Consider the following 17,500-nt stretch of genomic DNA (forward strand, 5'->3'; position numbering starts at 1 on the left):
GATTTAGAGGGTTTGAGTTATAAAGGGTTGCACATTCTTTCTTTCTTATGTTTTACGCGCATACGAGTACTTGTTTTACGGCATCCTTTACAGCACATATTCACATTCCTTGTCTCTAGTAGCACTGAGATTACAGACGCTTATGCATTCAAACCTTAATACGTGTAGAATAATCGATCGTACAAATAATGCGTGTAGGGAAAACTTAACATACTACTTCTCTGTATCCCACATTGAGCAGCGATCCTCAAATATATGAAAAAAAATAGGGACATCTCTGAATTATTAGGCACATATTTTGGAGTACTTTTATATTTTGCTTTCTATACGAGTGGTTATGTTAGCGGGTTTCTCCCTATCTACTGTATCCTTGACCAGTCTCCACGCGGTAGAAAAACAAAGAAAACTCCAGAGGCAGACCAGACAGCCTCTCGGTAACCAAGCATAGCAACACACTAAGGAGGGAGTCTCGTCCCCAACACCGAGGAGTGGCGCGGTTCTCAAGAGGCAGAGCTAAGTGGACCCGCTCGTCACCTCCGCATCAGAGCCATCAGGGGCGCGGCAGGGGGGAGTGAAGGGCGTCGCCTGATAACACAGTAGGGGATCTAAGGACACCACCACACATAATCCTTGCCTGGCCACTCCTAGAGCTCCATACACACACACACACACACACACACACACACACACACACACACACACGAGGATTCCAACCCATGTCCACCAGCCTGACTACTACGGAGGCGAGTACTTAACCAGTGAGCCGCGGAATGGCCACCACCAGAGGGCGTGGAACGGCTATTCCCTGCTGCTCTCAGCGTTTTATGAGTGGGGCGGCGGTACGTATGAGAGAGAGAGAGAGAGAGAGAGAGAGAGAGAGAGAGAGAGAGAGAGAGAGAGAGAGAGAGAGAGAGAGAGAGAGAGAGAGAGAGAGAGAGAGAGAGAGAGAGAGAGAGAGAGAGAGAGAGAGAGAGAGAGAGAGAGAGAGAGAGAGAGAGAGAGAGAGAGAGAGAGAGAGAGAGAGAGAGAGAGAGAGAGAGAGAGAGAGAGAGAGATGAATTTTTAAGAGGTCTACTACGAGGAACCGATGAATAAGGAAAAAAAGAACGAGAGATGGAAAGAAGAAAAAAAAAATAAAATAAAAGCTAGGAGAGAAGAATGAATGACGAGAAAGGGGCAATATAAGAAAGGAAAGAAAAGCGAGAAAGGAGGACAGAGAAGGAAAAGCATAGCCAGAAAAGGTGAAAAGGAAGGGAAAAAGAAGTAAGTGCTCTCATACAAAGTGCCAGCTGAAAAAGAGGCGGCGGCGGCGGCTGGAGGGGGACAGGTATTTTGTGTCACGTCGGTCGTGCGAGGCCATTCCTTTGTGTCCGTGGCGGTGGTAGTGGTGGTGGTGGCGGTGGCGGTCAGTAATGAAGTGTGGTGGTGATGGTGGTGGTGGTAGTGGTGGAGGAGGAACACAAAGGAATGCCAAACAGCAGCAGAAGTATTGGGTCTTATGTGGCTGCTTTTGGTAAAGGAGGATTGTTATTTACGAGGAGGAGAAAGAGGACGAGGAGCAGCAAAAGGATGATCACAAAGCAAGAACAAACGGCAACAGACCTGCTGCTCCCCAAGAGGCTGTTTGTGATATACACTATCTAATATAAAGTAGGCGACGTAGGACAGCAAAGGCGGAGGAGGAGGAAGAGGAGGAGGAAGACATTGAAGCAGATCCAAAAAAACAATGACAGAAATGAATAAAAAGCTAAAAATATGACACCATTCTCCATCTTTTCTCCTCTCTTTCCTATCCTTCCCTTCGTACCTCCTCCCCTTATCCTTGCCCTCTCTCCACAACCATCCTTCCCTTTGTACTTCCCTTCCTGCCTCCTTCGTTCTCTTCATCTTTCCTTCTCTCCCAAACGCCACCCACAGGAACTTTTTCTCCCTTCTCGACGAACCAATTATTAAGTTAAGAAACTCATTATCAACTCAATACGATGAGCCCAGTTAGCGGCGGGGGGCGGGCTTCCCTGGGCTCAGCGTGGAGAGGCGGCACTGAGCTGGGTGTGAGCCTAACTAGTTTGGGTCAAGGTGGTCTCGGCCTGAGCTTCGGCACGCTGGGCAGATCATGATTATTCCGAGATGAGATAAAAGGCCGGTTTTTTTAAACGTTCCGGTGTTCTGTCTCGAGTGATTCAGTCTGGTTGTGGTAGATGTTACTGGAGTTTTTCAAGGATGCTTTCGTGATTTTAGTGATTGTTTGATAAGTATCTTGTATCATTAATGGAAAAAATAATAATGATAACCAAAGAGAATTCAAATAAAATCTTTGGTATTTTGCAGTGGACTTATAGACAGAGGATGAATATGGTGGTGGTGAAGAGGATGATGACCACGATGACGACGAGGATGAAGATGGAAATGGAAAGACCTGATGTACAAAAATGATGAAGATGGAAGCACAAAGACCCGGACATCATAAGAATATACTGGGCTGGACAGGGTAATGGTGGGTCTTACCTTGGGCTGTGCTGGACTGAAGAAGAACCAGAAGGATGATGTAAGAAGTAAGCACCGGCAGCAACAGTATTCTTGATTCCCTCCCGACACACGCCATGACGGTTCCTGCAACACAACACAGCACAACTCAGTCACAGAGGCACAGGGGAAGTGAAATGAGAATAAAACTGTACGTGGACGAAAACTTCTACTGACCTCAGCTTCCGGAGCACAATGAAGAAAGCGAGAAGCAATTATTATTTTTTTTTCTATGAGCAAACATAATGATAATAATTAAATAAAGAAAGAGATGTTCGCTTCCTACACACACACACACACACACACACACACACACACACACACACACACACATTTAATTGTAAAACTGCGTGAAAAAAATCAGTGTGCAAATTATATAAAACAAGTAATTAGTATTTGGAAATTAATTTTGCAAGAATTATTATTTCGGCGTCAGTTTCTCGCACAAAAACAAACAAAAAACACCACTGTCAACAACAACAAGAGAAACAACAAAAAAAATAACAACCATATATATAAAAAAAAAGCACAACCACGACTACCACTACTACTAACAACAACAACAAGTAACAATAACGTTATAAAAAAAGAAAAGGAAAAGTACCACCACGATCACCACTACTGCTACGACTACTACTACTACTGCTGCTACTAACAACAACAACAACAACAACACACAACAACAACAACGTGACAGTAATGGCACCCCCCCAGACCAGTGAAATGCAATATTACGCACATGTACGTATGCATGTTGTCTGAAATAAAATAATAATAATAATAAAAAAGAACGGAGAAAAAAAAAGGAATATGAAGCCATAGCCAAAGTTAATTAGGAATGAAAAATACAACCAGAATTGAACCCGTACTAGGTTTTCATATATGCTCTCTCTCTCTCTCTCTCTCTCTCTCTCTCTCTCTCTCTCTCTCTCTCTTCTCTCTCTCTCTCATTCGTTATCAACCCCCCACTGCATCCCCCTCCCTTTTCCATTATCACCACCCTCCCACACACTCACCAATCACCTCTCCCACTCTCTCTCCCACTCTCTCTCTCTCTCTCTCTCTCTCTCTCTCTCTCTCTCTCTCTCTCTCTCTCTCTCTCTCTCTCCCAGTCTCTCACGTTCACCTAAATCGACGCAGCGTTACATATATGGATTTATTGATTGATATTAACACTCAGTTACGTTTCCGCTTCATCACGCAGAGTAAACATACCAACATTTCTCTTGCTCTTCCTCTTCTTCCTCCTCCTCCTCCTCCTCCTCTTCTTTCTACTTCTTTTTTTTCATCTTCCTCTCCCTCTTCTATTTTTTTCTTGGTAGTTTTCTTCATCCTCTTTCACCTTTCATCCTCTTCTCCTCTCTCTCTTTCTCTCTCTCTCTCTCTCTCTCTCTCTCTCTCTCTCTCTCTCTCTCTCTCTCTCTCTCTCTCTCTCTCTCTCCATTCTTCGTTCTCTTTCATGGTTGTAAGTCCATTTTCTCTCGTGTTTACTTAATCATATTCTTAGTCTCTCTCTCTCTCTCTCTCTCTCTCTCTCTCTCTCTCTCTCTCTCTCTCTCTCTCTCTCTCTCTCTCTCTCTCTCTTCTGCTCTTAGCCTTCTTTCATTGCAAGTATAAAACTGCACAAGTTTCTCTCTCTCTCTCTCTCTCTCTCTCTCTCTCTCTCTCTCTCTCTCTCTCTCTCTCTCTCTCTCTCTCTCTCTCTCTCTCTCTCTCTCTCTCTCTCTCTCTCTTAATGGGCACCGTCACCCTGTCGTGATTCGAAAACTAATCCTCCTTACGAACTCTCTCTCTCTCTCTCTCTCTCTCTCTCTCTCTCTCTCTCTCTCTCTCTCTCTCTCTCTCTCTCTCTCTCCCGCCCCAACATCTGTCCCCCTCTGGTCCTCCCACTAATGCTCCCACTATCTCGTTTAGTATCCGCATGAACAGAGAGAGAGAGAGAGAGAGAGAGAGAGAGAGAGAGAGAGAGAGAGAGAGAGAGAGAGAGAGAGAGAGAGAGAGAGAGAGAGAGATACAGGAGTCGTTTCAATTAAGTGGCTTCAGTAAAATATGACACTGCGATCGTGGGAGTCCATGATTGTGCAAGCACGCACGCGCACACACACACATGCGCGCACACACACACACACACACACACACACACACACACACACACACACACACGTACTAAAAGAGAATATATAGCAAGGCGAGGTAGTGTGAAAGACTGTGTGTGTGTGTGTGTGTGTGTGTGTGTGTGTGTGTGTGTGTGTGTGTGTGTGTGTGTGTGTGTGTGTGTGTGTGTGTGTGTGTGTGTGTTTAGGTGAGCATTAAGCATCGACAGATCATCGTCGCCATTATCATTATTATGCATCTTCTTTACATCTTTATCATATTTATTCTTCTCATTATGTCCTTCTTCCTTCCTCATGTTCTTCTCCTTTCTTTTCTTCCTCCTCATCTTCCTCTTCCTCCTCTTGCTTTTCTTATTCCTCCATTAATCCTGTTATAATTTTCCTCCTCCTTTCCTCCTTTCATCCTACGCTATCATGTAACTTTTTCTCCCTCCTCCTCCTACTCTTCTTCCACCATCTCCTCCCTCCCCTCCTCTTCCTCCTCCTCCTCATTAACCTGCTTGTAATTACCATCCTCTTTGCTCTTGTATTCCTTCATTTTCATTGTGGGCCTCGTTATCCTCCTCCTCCTCCTCCTCCTTCTTCTCTTCCTCCTCCTCCTGCTCCTTCTCTTTTTCTGCGCTATTAGTATCATTATCCTGTTTCTCTTCCACCCCGCATCGACCCCGCCCCACCCCTCTGCCCCACGTTCACCTTGTCTCCTACGCCCCTCCATCCCTCCGTCCCCCGCCCCCAGTCCTCGTGTCCCTCCCTTCATTAGCCCTGCCGGAGGTAACACCAAAATCTTGATATTAAAGCTAGGGGTTTCTTTTCTATCTGGCGACGTTGCGTAGTGGTGATAGTGTGTGTGTGTGTGTGTGTGTGTGTGTGTGTGTGTGTGTGTGTGTGTGTGTGTGTGTGTGTGTGTGTGTGTGTGTGTGTTTACGGTTAGTTTTCCATTTGTGTTTCTTCTTGTTTCTCCTCCTCCTCCTTTTTCTTCTCTTTCTAAAATGTGTGTGTGTGTGTGTGTGTGTGTGTGTGTGTGTGTGTGTGTGTGTGTGTGTGTGTGTGTGTGTGTGTGTGTGTGTGTGTGTTATAGTTTGTTCTCCATTTGTGTTTCATCTTGTTTATCCTCTTCGTTCCTTTGTTTCTAAAATATTTACTAGTGTATGAGAGAGAGAGAGAGAGAGAGAGAGAGAGAGAGAGAGAGAGAGAGAGAGAGAGAGAGAGAGAGAGAGAGAGAGAGAGAGAGAGAGAGAGAGAGAATGTGTACGTGTGTATTTTGTTTTCTTGCAGATAAAGTTAAATCCTGTAGTTCTCTCCTGTTTTATTATATTCTTAAGTCGGATTTCGTCCCAAACATATAAATCTTGTCTTTCCTCTATTTTCTCTTTGTGCATTCCACCTTCGCCTCGGATCCCTTCACTGCAAGTATCGCTGTTTCTGTTTAAGGGGAAGCTGAATCTCTTTACATCATTTAAGCATCTGGTCTTTGTTATTTTGTATTCATTTCCTCCTGTTCTTCCATTCTACTTCTCTCTCCTGCTCTTATCAGTAGATCCTTTCCTTTCACTCATTTCAGTCCCCCTTATCTCCTTGAACATAAAGGTTTAATCTCTCTCTCTCTCTCTCTCTCTCTCTCTCTCTCTCTCTCTCTCTCTCTCTCTCTCTCTCTCTCTCTCTCTCTCTCAAGTTATTCATTTATTATTTCTTTTTCTTATGGTGTGAATCCTGTTTTTTTTTTTTCTCTCAATTTACAGTATTTTGTGGAGTGTTTGTCTTGTGTGTGTGTGTGTGTGTGTGTGTGTGTGTGTGTGTGTGTGTGTGTGTGTGTGTGTGTGTGTGTGTGTGTGTGTGTGTGTGTGTGTGTGTGTGTGTGTGTGTGTGTGTGTGTGTGAGGAGGATGCATATATGTATGTGTATTCATTAACATGCATATATATCTCCATTACGTACATAAATGCATACATACGAGTGCGAATATGTATATGTGGATACAGCGTGCAGCTCATCCCACTCCAGCTCACTGTCATGTGGAGGTGTATTTTATTAGTGTGTGTGTGTGTGTGTGTGTGTGTGTGTGTGTGTGTGTGTGTGTGTGTGTGTGTGTGTGTGTGTTAGAGTTCCTGTTTTTCTTTTTTTTTATATATATATTTCCCTTTTTCTATATATGCTTCATTCCTTTTTTTTTTCTCTATTTTTCTTTGTGTTGATAAGGATGAGTGACACATTCTGTATAGTGACGTCTTTAAATAACACCCACCTACCCATCTCTCCCCCCCAACACACACACACACACACACACACACACACACACACACACACACACACACACACACACACACCATCATAATAATTAATCTTTCTGAGACGGTAATTACATTTGAGAAAAAAGTTAGAAAAAGAGTTTATCCCCGGCAACGAGTGACAGTAATGAAACACCAACATTGCTGCTGCCAACACGGCCACAAACACTGGGAAAACACAGGTAAAAAAAAACAGTTCTGCAATCACTGCCACAAACACGGCGATACACACGGTAACTGTAAGAAACATTGCTCCAAGTGCTGGCTGGAAACACTGGTAAGAACACTGCTTGAAATATTGCCAGAAACACTACTACAAACTGTCACACTGCCACAGATACCGATACAGCACTGCCATACAAAACACTGCCACAAATGCAAAAAAAAAAAAAAAAAAAAGAAAGAAAAAAAAAAGCAAACTGTCACAAACACCGGTACAACACTTGCCACAAAAATAAACACTGCTACAAACAGACACACAAAAAAAAAAAAAAATAAATAAATAAATAAAAACTGCCACAAACACAACAAACACCGCGTCGCAGCACCAAACATTTGCAAACATTACGCGTGTACCTTTGGTCGGACAAAAATAAATACGAATCAGGAATCATTTGGGAAAAACGCCTTCACTTTCATTTATTCTGGAAGCCCGAGAGGGAGCCGACCGACAGGTAAAATAGACCTAACTTTTTAATATATTTTTCATTTTCACTTTGGTCCGGAAATTTTCAGTCCATTTCAAAAGAGGATTTTCATATTAAAACATATTTTTCATTACTATTTCAAACACGTTTTTCCCCCTTCCATCCAGCTTCTGGTATTGGCTTTCCTTAACGCTTTTCAACAACTTCAATCTTTTTTTTCTCTTTTTCCTTCGACCTCCCGTGTGGCGGAGATGATTTCTTAATTAGAATCAGTCTTTTTGTTTTCAACTCTTTGAACGGGAACGTATTCATCGCCTTGCCTTATTCTTTCCACGTCTACGTTTTCTTTCTTCACCAGCCAAACACTGCACTATTCTTTTTGTGGAATCTCGTCAATCTTTTCTTTGTAACCTATTAATTATTCACCTCAGTCTGATGTTGCTTTCGTTTACGTTCTCCCAAATATCATGGCATTCATTTTACATTTTCTAAAAGTAAACTCAGTGGCTCTTTCCTTTTATTACCTTCGCTTCATCCCCCTTTTTCTAAAGTATCAAATTCCCCTCCTTGTTATCCCTCCCCGCCTCCTACACACCCTCGGCGGCCTGCTCGCGGCCACCCAACCAACCCTTCCTGCGATTAAACCCGTAACACTTTATTTTTCCTCCTTTAACACACCAAGTATTTAACCTTTCCTCCTCTCACTCAGCTCTAATCACAACCTTTCTTCGCCAGGAGCATCAAAACCTCATTCCGGCGCATATCAACCCTGTGTTCGCGCCACATCGAGGTCTTTTTTCCCTGATTACTTCCTCTCCCAACCCTCCACCTTCTCCTCCTTCCACTCCTGGCAAGTCCAGTTCTCATTCAACCTTTCTCTCACGCCCTTCCGCCCTCTCATGCCGTTCCCAGGGGCAGCTTTTATATATAATCGCCAGGAATGTTACGGTGCACACAGTCTTAATTCCAGGCCCTGCGTCGTTACCAGCGGCGAGGCCCTCCGTCACTAATGGTCGCAGGGCGTTCAGTAATCGCTGCTGGGAGTGCTGGTGGTGCTGGTAGTGGGTGCTGCCCGCTGGGGAGGGCTGGCTGCCTGGCTGGCGTGGGGCAGGGGAGGAGCAGGCAGGCCTTAAGTGGGTCAAGGGTTGGAATGGGGATGTAGAGTAAAGAGAGAGAAGGTTGAGAGAATGAGGCGAAGGAGATGACTTGGAGGATCAGATGGAGGAGGAGGAGGAGGAGGAGGAGGAGGAGGAGGAGGAGGAGGAGGAGGAGGAGGAGGAGGAGAAGTAAGAGGCGGAGGAGGAGATCGACGACGATGACGATCTATACCAGTGGTTCTCAACCTGGAGGCCATGGTGCCCAAGGGGGCCATGGAAAGAATTTAAGGGGGCCATGGCGGGTTGTTACAAATTATACATTTCTAAATAATAACTTTTCTCAACCAAATTCAAGTTTGCCTGTGTCCGCTAGTCTTTTGTAATCTAGTGATGTAAGTTAAGCATATCACAGAAATCTATCAAATACAAGATAATAATGACTGTCAACTTTGTAATAAAGCAAAGGTATTCTCATCAACATTCAACAATTTATTTATATATTTATTTATTTATTTTTATCTTTTTTGTCGGGGTGGGATTTGGGAGAAAAATGAAGGGGAGCCACACGAATGTTGAGAATTCATGAATGGATGGGAATGGAGAGAAAAGGTTGAGAGCCAATGATCTAGACGATAACAACACCAAAGATCATGAAAACGAAGATGAAAACTGCGATAATGATGATAACTAAGAGACGAGGACGACACGAACGACAACAGCAAGAAAAAGAGAATCAACAACGAAGTAATAAAACAAAGCGCATGCAACACTCCACCACCTCTTCACTCATCATTCTGTACCACGAGTATTACCAATGTTGCCTGTGTTTCTGTACGTCTCTTCTTGTAATTACGTAAGTTTATCTCCCCTCCACCCCCGCCAACGCCACTGTCCAGCTGGCTACCGGTGTGCAGGCGTCCCTAGCCCGGCAGCCTCGCAACATCCCCGCCAGTGTCATACGCGCGGCATAGTTCGGGAGTTTGAGCACGCGGCCGCCGTCACGCTGAGGAAGGAGCCTGGCCGAGACTCTCTAAAGAATTTAACATCAAAGGCGACGACGAAGTTGGTGGTGTGAGGTATTATCCTCCTCTCCTCCTCCTCTTCCTTCATCCCTTTAACTTGTCATTGTTATTTGTCCTAATCCTCCCTTCTATTCGTCCTCCTGCTCCTCTTCCTCCTTTATCTCAGTCTAAGTCGTCATTGTTTTTTCCTCCTCCTCCTCCTCCTCCTCCTCCTCCTGCAGCGCTGAGTGTTATGCATGGGTAATTGTTTCAGTAATGATAGTTCTTGTACTGTTCATGCAATAATATCCATACAAAGTTTTCCCACTGCATCGTATTTCCCCCTTCCGTCTGCCACAGCTGGAGGGAGCGGAGGGGGGAGGAGCCTTCACCTTTATTACCCTGTGTTTCTTATTTTAGAGTACATACAATAGGTAATCAAAAACAGCATTATAAGGCCATTGGATCTGCAGCTGTTTGTTTTTCCTTTATGTTTCTTTACGTTCCTACTTCTTCCTTTATCACTAATCTGGCTTCTTTCTCCTTTGATCTCACCTTCCTGTGCCTCTACCATCACCTTCACGTACATCTCTTCCTCCTCTTCGTTCTATTGCTTTCTCACTTTTCCTCTACTTCCTCTTACGTCTCCTCCTCCTCATTCTCCTCCTCTTTGTATTCCTTTGTATTCCTCCTCCTCTTCCTTCAATCCCTAACGAAAACAAATCTGGTAATAATCTTCGTCTCTATAACTGTTCACGACTATAGCAAACTTACTACTTAGAAAGGGATGGAATTAAATACAGTGAGAGCCCAGTCAGTCAGTCAGTCTCTCTCTCTCTCTCTCTCTCTCTCTCTCTCTCTCTCTCTCTCTCTCTCTCTCTCTCTCTCTCTCTCTCTCTCTCTCTCTCTCTCTCACCTGCTTCATCTGGTCAGGATTATTTCCACCTGAAAGTCATGGCCGCCAGAATTTGTAATGAGAGAGAGAGAGAGAGAGAGAGAGAGAGAGAGAGAGAGAGAGAGAGAGAGAGAGAGAGAGAGAGAGAGAGAGAGAGAGAGAGAGAGAGAGAGAGAGAGAGAGAGAGAGAGAGAGAGAGAGAGAGAGAGAGAGAGAGTCGTATAATCCCTCCTCCTTCAGCCCCTACACGTAACTTAGCACCAATAACGGAAGTAGCTACAAACTTTTTTTTTCTTCTTTTTTAATTAAGGGATTTCCAGAATTTTTCCTTCAGCGCGGAGATTGACGTCATCTGGCCCCTGTTTTTTTTTTTCTTTTTTATGTGAAGTCACTGAACAACCTTTTTTTATAAGTGCTGTAAAAAATTATTGTTGCTGCATGGGGAGGTAATAAGGAGGAGGGAGGGATCAGGAGGAGGAGGAGGAGGAGGAGGAGGAGGAGGAGGAGGAGAAAAGGGACAAAAATGAGGAGCTGGAGTAATAACGATAGTTGTGGTAGTAATGGTAGTAGTAGTGGCATAGGTAGTCGTATTGTAGTAGTAGTAGTAGTAGTAGTAGTAGTTAGAAGAGGAGGAATAGAGGGAAAAAAAAAACCGGGGCGGGGAAAAAAGGACGACGACAATGAAAACGAAAACAACGAGGACAAAAAATGAAATAACGACAACGAAGAGGAAGAGGAAAAAGAGAGAGAGAGAGAGAGAGAGAGAGAGAGAGAGAGAGAGAGAGAGAGAGAGAGAGAGAGAGAGAGAGAGAGAGAGAGAGAGAGAGAGAGAGAGGCATATTTTCTTTATTAGCTTCCTTTTTTTCCTGCTCCCTTTTTTTTCCGTTAGTTCGGGTTCACTGACCAATATTTTCCGCCTCATTTCGCCTCTCCTTTAGTTTACGTAAGACTCATAACAGGTGCAAAAAAGTAAATAAAAATATGACAAAAAAATACCTAAATAAAATAGAAAATAAAAAAACAAGAAATTTTAGAGAGAGAGAGAGAGAGAGAGAGAGAGAGAGAGAGAGAGAGAGAGAGAGAGAGAGAGAGAGAGAGAGAGAGAGAGAGAGAGAGAGAACATCTATTTCAACAAGTCAACAGAAAGTACAAATAAGGACGAGAAATAAAAGAGCAACATATATGATCTATTTTATTTGTTTCCTCTTCATATTTGATTTCCTCGGTGTATTCTCTCCTCACTTCACATCTGCATGCATCCCTGACTCAATATTTGCACTGCCACTCTTCCTTCACCAATAAACCTTCGTATTTGTGAAGACAGAGTAAAGATTTAGTGGCGGTCATGTTATCTTCACGTATTTGTGCTAACCTTAGTATTCGTAGTGGGTATAGATGTAAGAATATTAGGACTTAACTCTCTCTCTCTCTCTCTCTCTCTCTCTCTCTCTCTCTCTCTCTCTCTCTCTCTCTCTCTCTCTTCAAGACTTCCATTTCAGTAAGATTGAACCAACTCTTGATGTCCTTCACTTTGACTCTCACATTTGTAAATTATAAAGTTTTCCCTTCCATGGAGTGTTATTTACTACAAGCATGTGGTGCCCCGGAAACTTTTGCCTTCAATCCAATACTTTTCCTGCCGTTTCCCTTATGTTTGTCATTTCTTGCTGTTGAAACTGGATGGACAGACGAACAGACGGACACAGACACACACGCACACACGGGGGAGGGGGAGGGGGAGACGACTCACTCTCTCACTCTTACTCTCTCATAAGACACATTTTGAACGCCCTTTCCATTATAGCCACCACCACCATCACCACCACCACCACCACCACCACCTCCACCTCCACCACCACCACCACCAAACCTTCCTCTGGTTACGAGGTCCTTTGGCTTCATTCCCACAGCTCAGACTTACTCGCCCCTCTCTTCTTCACCCTCTCTCCTTCAGAACTCTCCACCGAGGGGCCGGCCATTGGAGGGACGTGTCGAGGGCGAGGTTACGGGAGCTGGAGGCCTTCAAGAAATGAGTGATAGCCAGGAAGTAGCAGAAGAGGGAGGCAGGAAAAGGTGGAGGAAAAAGGGAAAGGGACAGAAAAAGAGGGAGAGGGATGGTGGGAATATGGGGCGTGGGTGACGGGATGCTGTAGGATAGAGAGGAGGAGGAGGAGGAGGAGGAGGAGGAGGAGGAGGAGGAGGAGGAGGAGGAGGAGGAGGAGGAGGAGGAGGAGGAGGAGGAGGAAGAGGAAAAGGATATGGACGTTAAAAAAGATAAAATGGAGGTGGTGAAGTAGGAAATTGCCAGTTTTATGTGGAGGAGGAGGAGGAGGAGGAGGAGGAGGAGGAAGAGGAGGAGTAACTAAAAGGGAGATTCTTGGTCATAGTGAGGGGAAGGGAGATGAGATATAGCATGAGCGAGAGAGCGAGAGAGAGAGAGAGAGAGAGAGAGAGAGAGAGAGAGAGAGAGAGAGAGAGAGAGAGAGAGAGAGAGAGAGAGAGAGAGGAAAAGGTCATCTCTCCAGTTCCTTCCTCCTCCTCCTGTCCCTCCTCCTCTTCCTTCTCCTCCTCCTGCCGCGCCTCCTACAGTGACGCCCCCTGATGGATGGCGTAAGTTCCTCGCATCCTTCTCTCAATTTCATCGCCTTCAGACCCGCGGGGATTTTCAGTACAATTCTTCCCCATCCAGATATTGAGAGACGGCAACTTCTCCCTCCCTCTCTCCTTCTTTCCCTCGGCAGATTATCATTATTCGTACACTTTCCAATACGGCACCGCGTCTTCGTCAAAATGTCCTTTATTATTTCTGTAACTATGTCATGTACTTCTATTGTGAAATTATAGCTTTTTCTTCTTTACTTTTTTTTTTTTTTTGTTTGGTTAAGTTGGTTGATTGGTAGGTCTCTCTCTCTCTCTCTCTCTCTCTCTCTCTCTCTCTCTCTCTCTCTCTCTCTCTCTCTCTCTCTCTCTCGCAAGAAAAGTAAGGATAAAAATAGTAGCTTTGAGTATGAGGGGGAAAAATACAACAACAACAACTACTACAGGAAAAAAAGGCAAAAAAACAAGACAGACGGGAAAATAAAAAAAAAAGAAAAATTAAAAGGAGCAAGACAAGGAAAGGAGAGTTGACACGAGCACGACACACACAACAACAAAAAAAAAAAAAAGGAAAAAAGATAGAAAAAAGGAGAAAGAGGTGAAGGAGGCGTCGATTGCTGATGTGAAAGAAACACACAGAAGACACACACACACACACACACACACACACACACACACACACACACACACACACACACACACTGAAGCAGACGTAGAAACACAAAAACAAATCCTATCATTCCTTTTACCAGAGAGAGAGAGAGAGAGAGAGAGAGAGAGAGAGAGAGAGAGAGAGAGAGAGAGAGACCTTGTCCGTCTAATAGCGTGGACGAGAACCTCCCTGTAATATCTTAATCGGTGGAGGACGTTGATTGGCTAATGAACCGCCTAATGCAATGAGGGTCGAGATGCAGGAGACGGGAAAAAAAAAACTGCAGGAGGAAACGAGAGTAAACGAGAGGGATGGAGGGAAGGAATGAACGGATAAGGAAATGTGAGCAGAACGAAAAGAACTGCAAATGTAGATGAAAGGAGATGAGGGAATAGGAGAGGAGAGGTAAAGGAGATGTATGTATGGAGGGAAGGGACGAAAGAAAATGGAATGGAAATGAAAGGAAGGGAAAAGTACAAGATGAAGGACATGATCCGTGGAATAGATGATGATGGAGAAATATGGAAGGGAAAAGGAAGAGGGTGGAAGAGAAGAGGAAAAGAGGACGGAAGGAAGGAAGGAAGGAAGGAAGGGTGTTAGAGGGAAAAAAAAACAAGAGAATCAAAAGGAAAGCAGAAAGACGAGAAGACGGAGGGATGGAAGGATTGAAAGAAAAAGAAAAGTAAAAGAGAAAGAATGAATGAATGAATGAAAGGAAGGAAAGGAAGGAAAAAAGAAAAAAGGAAAGAGGAAAACATGAAGAAAAATTATTTAGCTTAAGAAGAAGAGAAGCAGTAACTATTAAGAGAAGGATGATAGGAAAGAATAAAGAAGAAGCAAGAATGTCGGAGGGGAATAGCGGACGACAAGAAGGAAAATGGGAAACTTGAGAAGGAAGAAGAGGACGGGTAGGGAATACGATAGCAAATATTACATTATGATGAGATGCTTATAGTTAAGGAGAGAGAGAGAGAGAGAGAGAGAGAGAGAGAGAGAGAGAGAGAGAGAGAGAGAGAGAGAGAGAGAGAGAGAGAGAGAGAGAGAGAGAGAGAGAGAGAGAGAGAGAGAGAGAGAATAATAATAAAGCAATAAGCATCAATCTCACTTATTCCCAGGACAATTAAGAGAGCGTTCCAGATTTTCTCTTATCCCTTCAGGTCGAGACAGACAGATAGACAGACAGACAGACAGACTTCAGAGGCACCTAAGTGAATTAATTAATACCTGATTATCTCTCTCTCTCTCTCTCTCTCTCTCTCTCTCTCTCTCTCTCATGGGCTATCAAAACACTATCAAAATCCAAAGTGACGGAAAGAAAAGGAAGGAATGCCATGGAGAGGAGAAAAAAATGTCCAAACTTTGCACGCCATTGCCAGTGATTTATTTCCAGCGACGACTCGGGTTCTCCTCGCCGCCTGGAAACCTGCCCCCCTCCTCCCCCTTCATCATGCCCACACACACACACACACACACACACACACACACACGTTACCTTCCCACCTACTTCCTCGTTCTCTCTCTCTCTCTCTCTCTCTCTCTCTCTCTCTCTCTCTCTCTCTCTCTCTCTCTCTCTCTCTCTCTCTCTCTCTCTCTCTCTCAACACTCAGGGAGCCAGCCATTCCAAGCTTGCCAGCGGCGATCACAGCCTTGCAACAACACCCCTCACAGAAGCCGTTTCTTTTTTCCTTCTTTTACGTCTGTGTTTTTGTAATTTTTAACCTCTTTTTATCTTCTCGGCATGTGTTTTGAAATTCGTGTGGTCCCCCCTCTCCCTCCCTCTGTCTTTTTCTCTCTCTCTTGTACTCACAGGTAACAAAAAATCAACACTACGTACATTTTTAAACCACAGACCGCGTCCCTTCAGTTCTTTGTTACAGAATATCCTTGTTTTTTTCTTTCTTTCTTTTTTCCATCCTTTTCTTATACCTATCCACACACCCTTGCAACACCTCAAGCCACAACCGCCACCTACACCTTCACTTACGGATACGGTTGTAACTATACCTCATTTCCTTCCAATTCTCCACTTACCTCACTCCCTGTTTCTCTCTTCCTCCACCTCCTCCTCTTCCTCCTCCTCGTTCAATGCGCACTATCCTTTCATATCCTCTTCACACTCCGGCACGCTCACCGCTCCTCCTCTGTCACCTGTAGCTCTGATTTCATTAACGCCTTCCCACAGCTATAACCACACCAGGACTTTTTTGCTTAGCTCCTTTCAGTCAGCCTTACCTTGTCTCACTGTATCCTCTGCCCTTCATTCTCATGTTTCTCGACTCTTACATTCTTTCCAGGTCCTTTTCCTTGTTCTCCTTGCTTCCTGTATCATATCCCAATCCTTCCTTTACTTGTCACTTTGTCTTGTACCATTTTTAATCCTTCTTGCTGTGTCCCGTGCCTCCTGACCTTTCGCATCCTTACTCTACCTTTCCTCGTTTCAATTCCCAACCTTTCCTAGTCTTTACCTTCTTCCTTCCCTACCCTTTTTTTATTTCCTATATCTACCAATCCTTCTTGTATCCTTTTAAAACATTCTCCCACTGCTCGTTGCCTCTTAAACCCTTCAAATCCTTAAAAACCTTCTGTTCCTCTTCTCGGTCCTGCATCCTTTTCCGGCCTTTCCCTAACTTAGCCTTACCCTTCCCTCTCCCGGTGCCTGCTCCGCCCTTTCTCTCGCTCTCCTCGTTCCCTCGCCTCCCTCGCAGTACCCCTGACACAGCTACAACAAATTGAACACACCGCGGCAGAGTACAGCGAATTACTGAGTGCCGCCACGCTGTGTTCCGCTGCCGGATAAAACTGCGTGACACGAAACTGCTGCAAACGCACAACACAATGCAACACAAAGCAACACAACACTGCATTGGGAGGGAGAGGGATGAGAGGAGAGAGAGAGGGAGAGAATGGAGAGTAGGAGGAGGAGGAGGAGGAGGAGTGTGGGGGGAGTATACAGGCAACACGCCGTCAGTAACACTAAATGGTATGCATCATATGAAACCCACGCAACACACATACGCATACACACGCACACACAGATACACAGGCAGGCCTCGGAGTCAATTAAGGATACAACACAAGCGAAAAAATACACCACCGCCACCATACGAATAAATAAATGAAAGAAGAGTAAAAAAAAAAAAAAAAAAAAAAAAAAAACCGCTCGGTGTCACAACAATTCAACCACATCATATCAGCAGCTGACAGACACCACCCACGACAGAGAGAGAGAGAGAGAGAGAGAGAGAGAGAGAGAGAGAGAGAGAGAGAGAGAGAGAGAGAGAGAGAGAGAGAGAGAGAGAGAGAGAGAGAGCGTGGGAGTCTCGTTGTATATGCATGAATTGCCTTTTTTTTTCTCTCCAAAACATTACATTACTCGTGCACACACACACACACACACACACACACACACACACACACACACACACACACACACACCAGGGACATAAAGGACAATACATCACTTTCAGAGACATACTGTGTGCATTGTTAAAACTTATTTGTTACTTGATACGGTAAAGAGTCAAATGTAATGCATAGCTGAGTGATGAAATAAATGGTGGTGGTGGTGGTGGTGGTGGTGCTGGTGGTGGTGGTGGTGGCGGACGAGGAGAAGGAAGAAAACGAGGATGAAGAGGATGACAACGAAATGAACAAGTGCATCATTATTAAGGAAACTACCAAGAAGAAA

The 17,500-nt window shown here is 44.4% G+C and overlaps 1 protein-coding gene across 9 annotated transcripts in view; it reads right to left on the reverse strand.

The window, feature by feature from the left end:
• The window catches only part of LOC135100760 (Ig-like and fibronectin type-III domain-containing protein 2), a 393,660-nt gene that overhangs the window by 81,792 nt on the left and 294,368 nt on the right, over nt 1-17,500 (reverse strand). For all 9 annotated transcript variants that reach the window (XM_064004013.1, XM_064004012.1, XM_064004018.1 and 6 more), the window contains one exon: nt 2,506-2,610. In XM_064004013.1, the coding sequence (XP_063860083.1) occupies nt 2,506-2,602 (97 nt within the window). In that variant the 5' untranslated portion in view covers nt 2,603-2,610. The remainder of the gene's footprint in view (nt 1-2,505; nt 2,611-17,500) is intronic.

This window comes from Scylla paramamosain, chromosome 5 (genome assembly GCF_035594125.1).
Source record: "Scylla paramamosain isolate STU-SP2022 chromosome 5, ASM3559412v1, whole genome shotgun sequence".
NCBI lineage: Eukaryota > Metazoa > Arthropoda > Malacostraca > Decapoda > Portunidae > Scylla > Scylla paramamosain.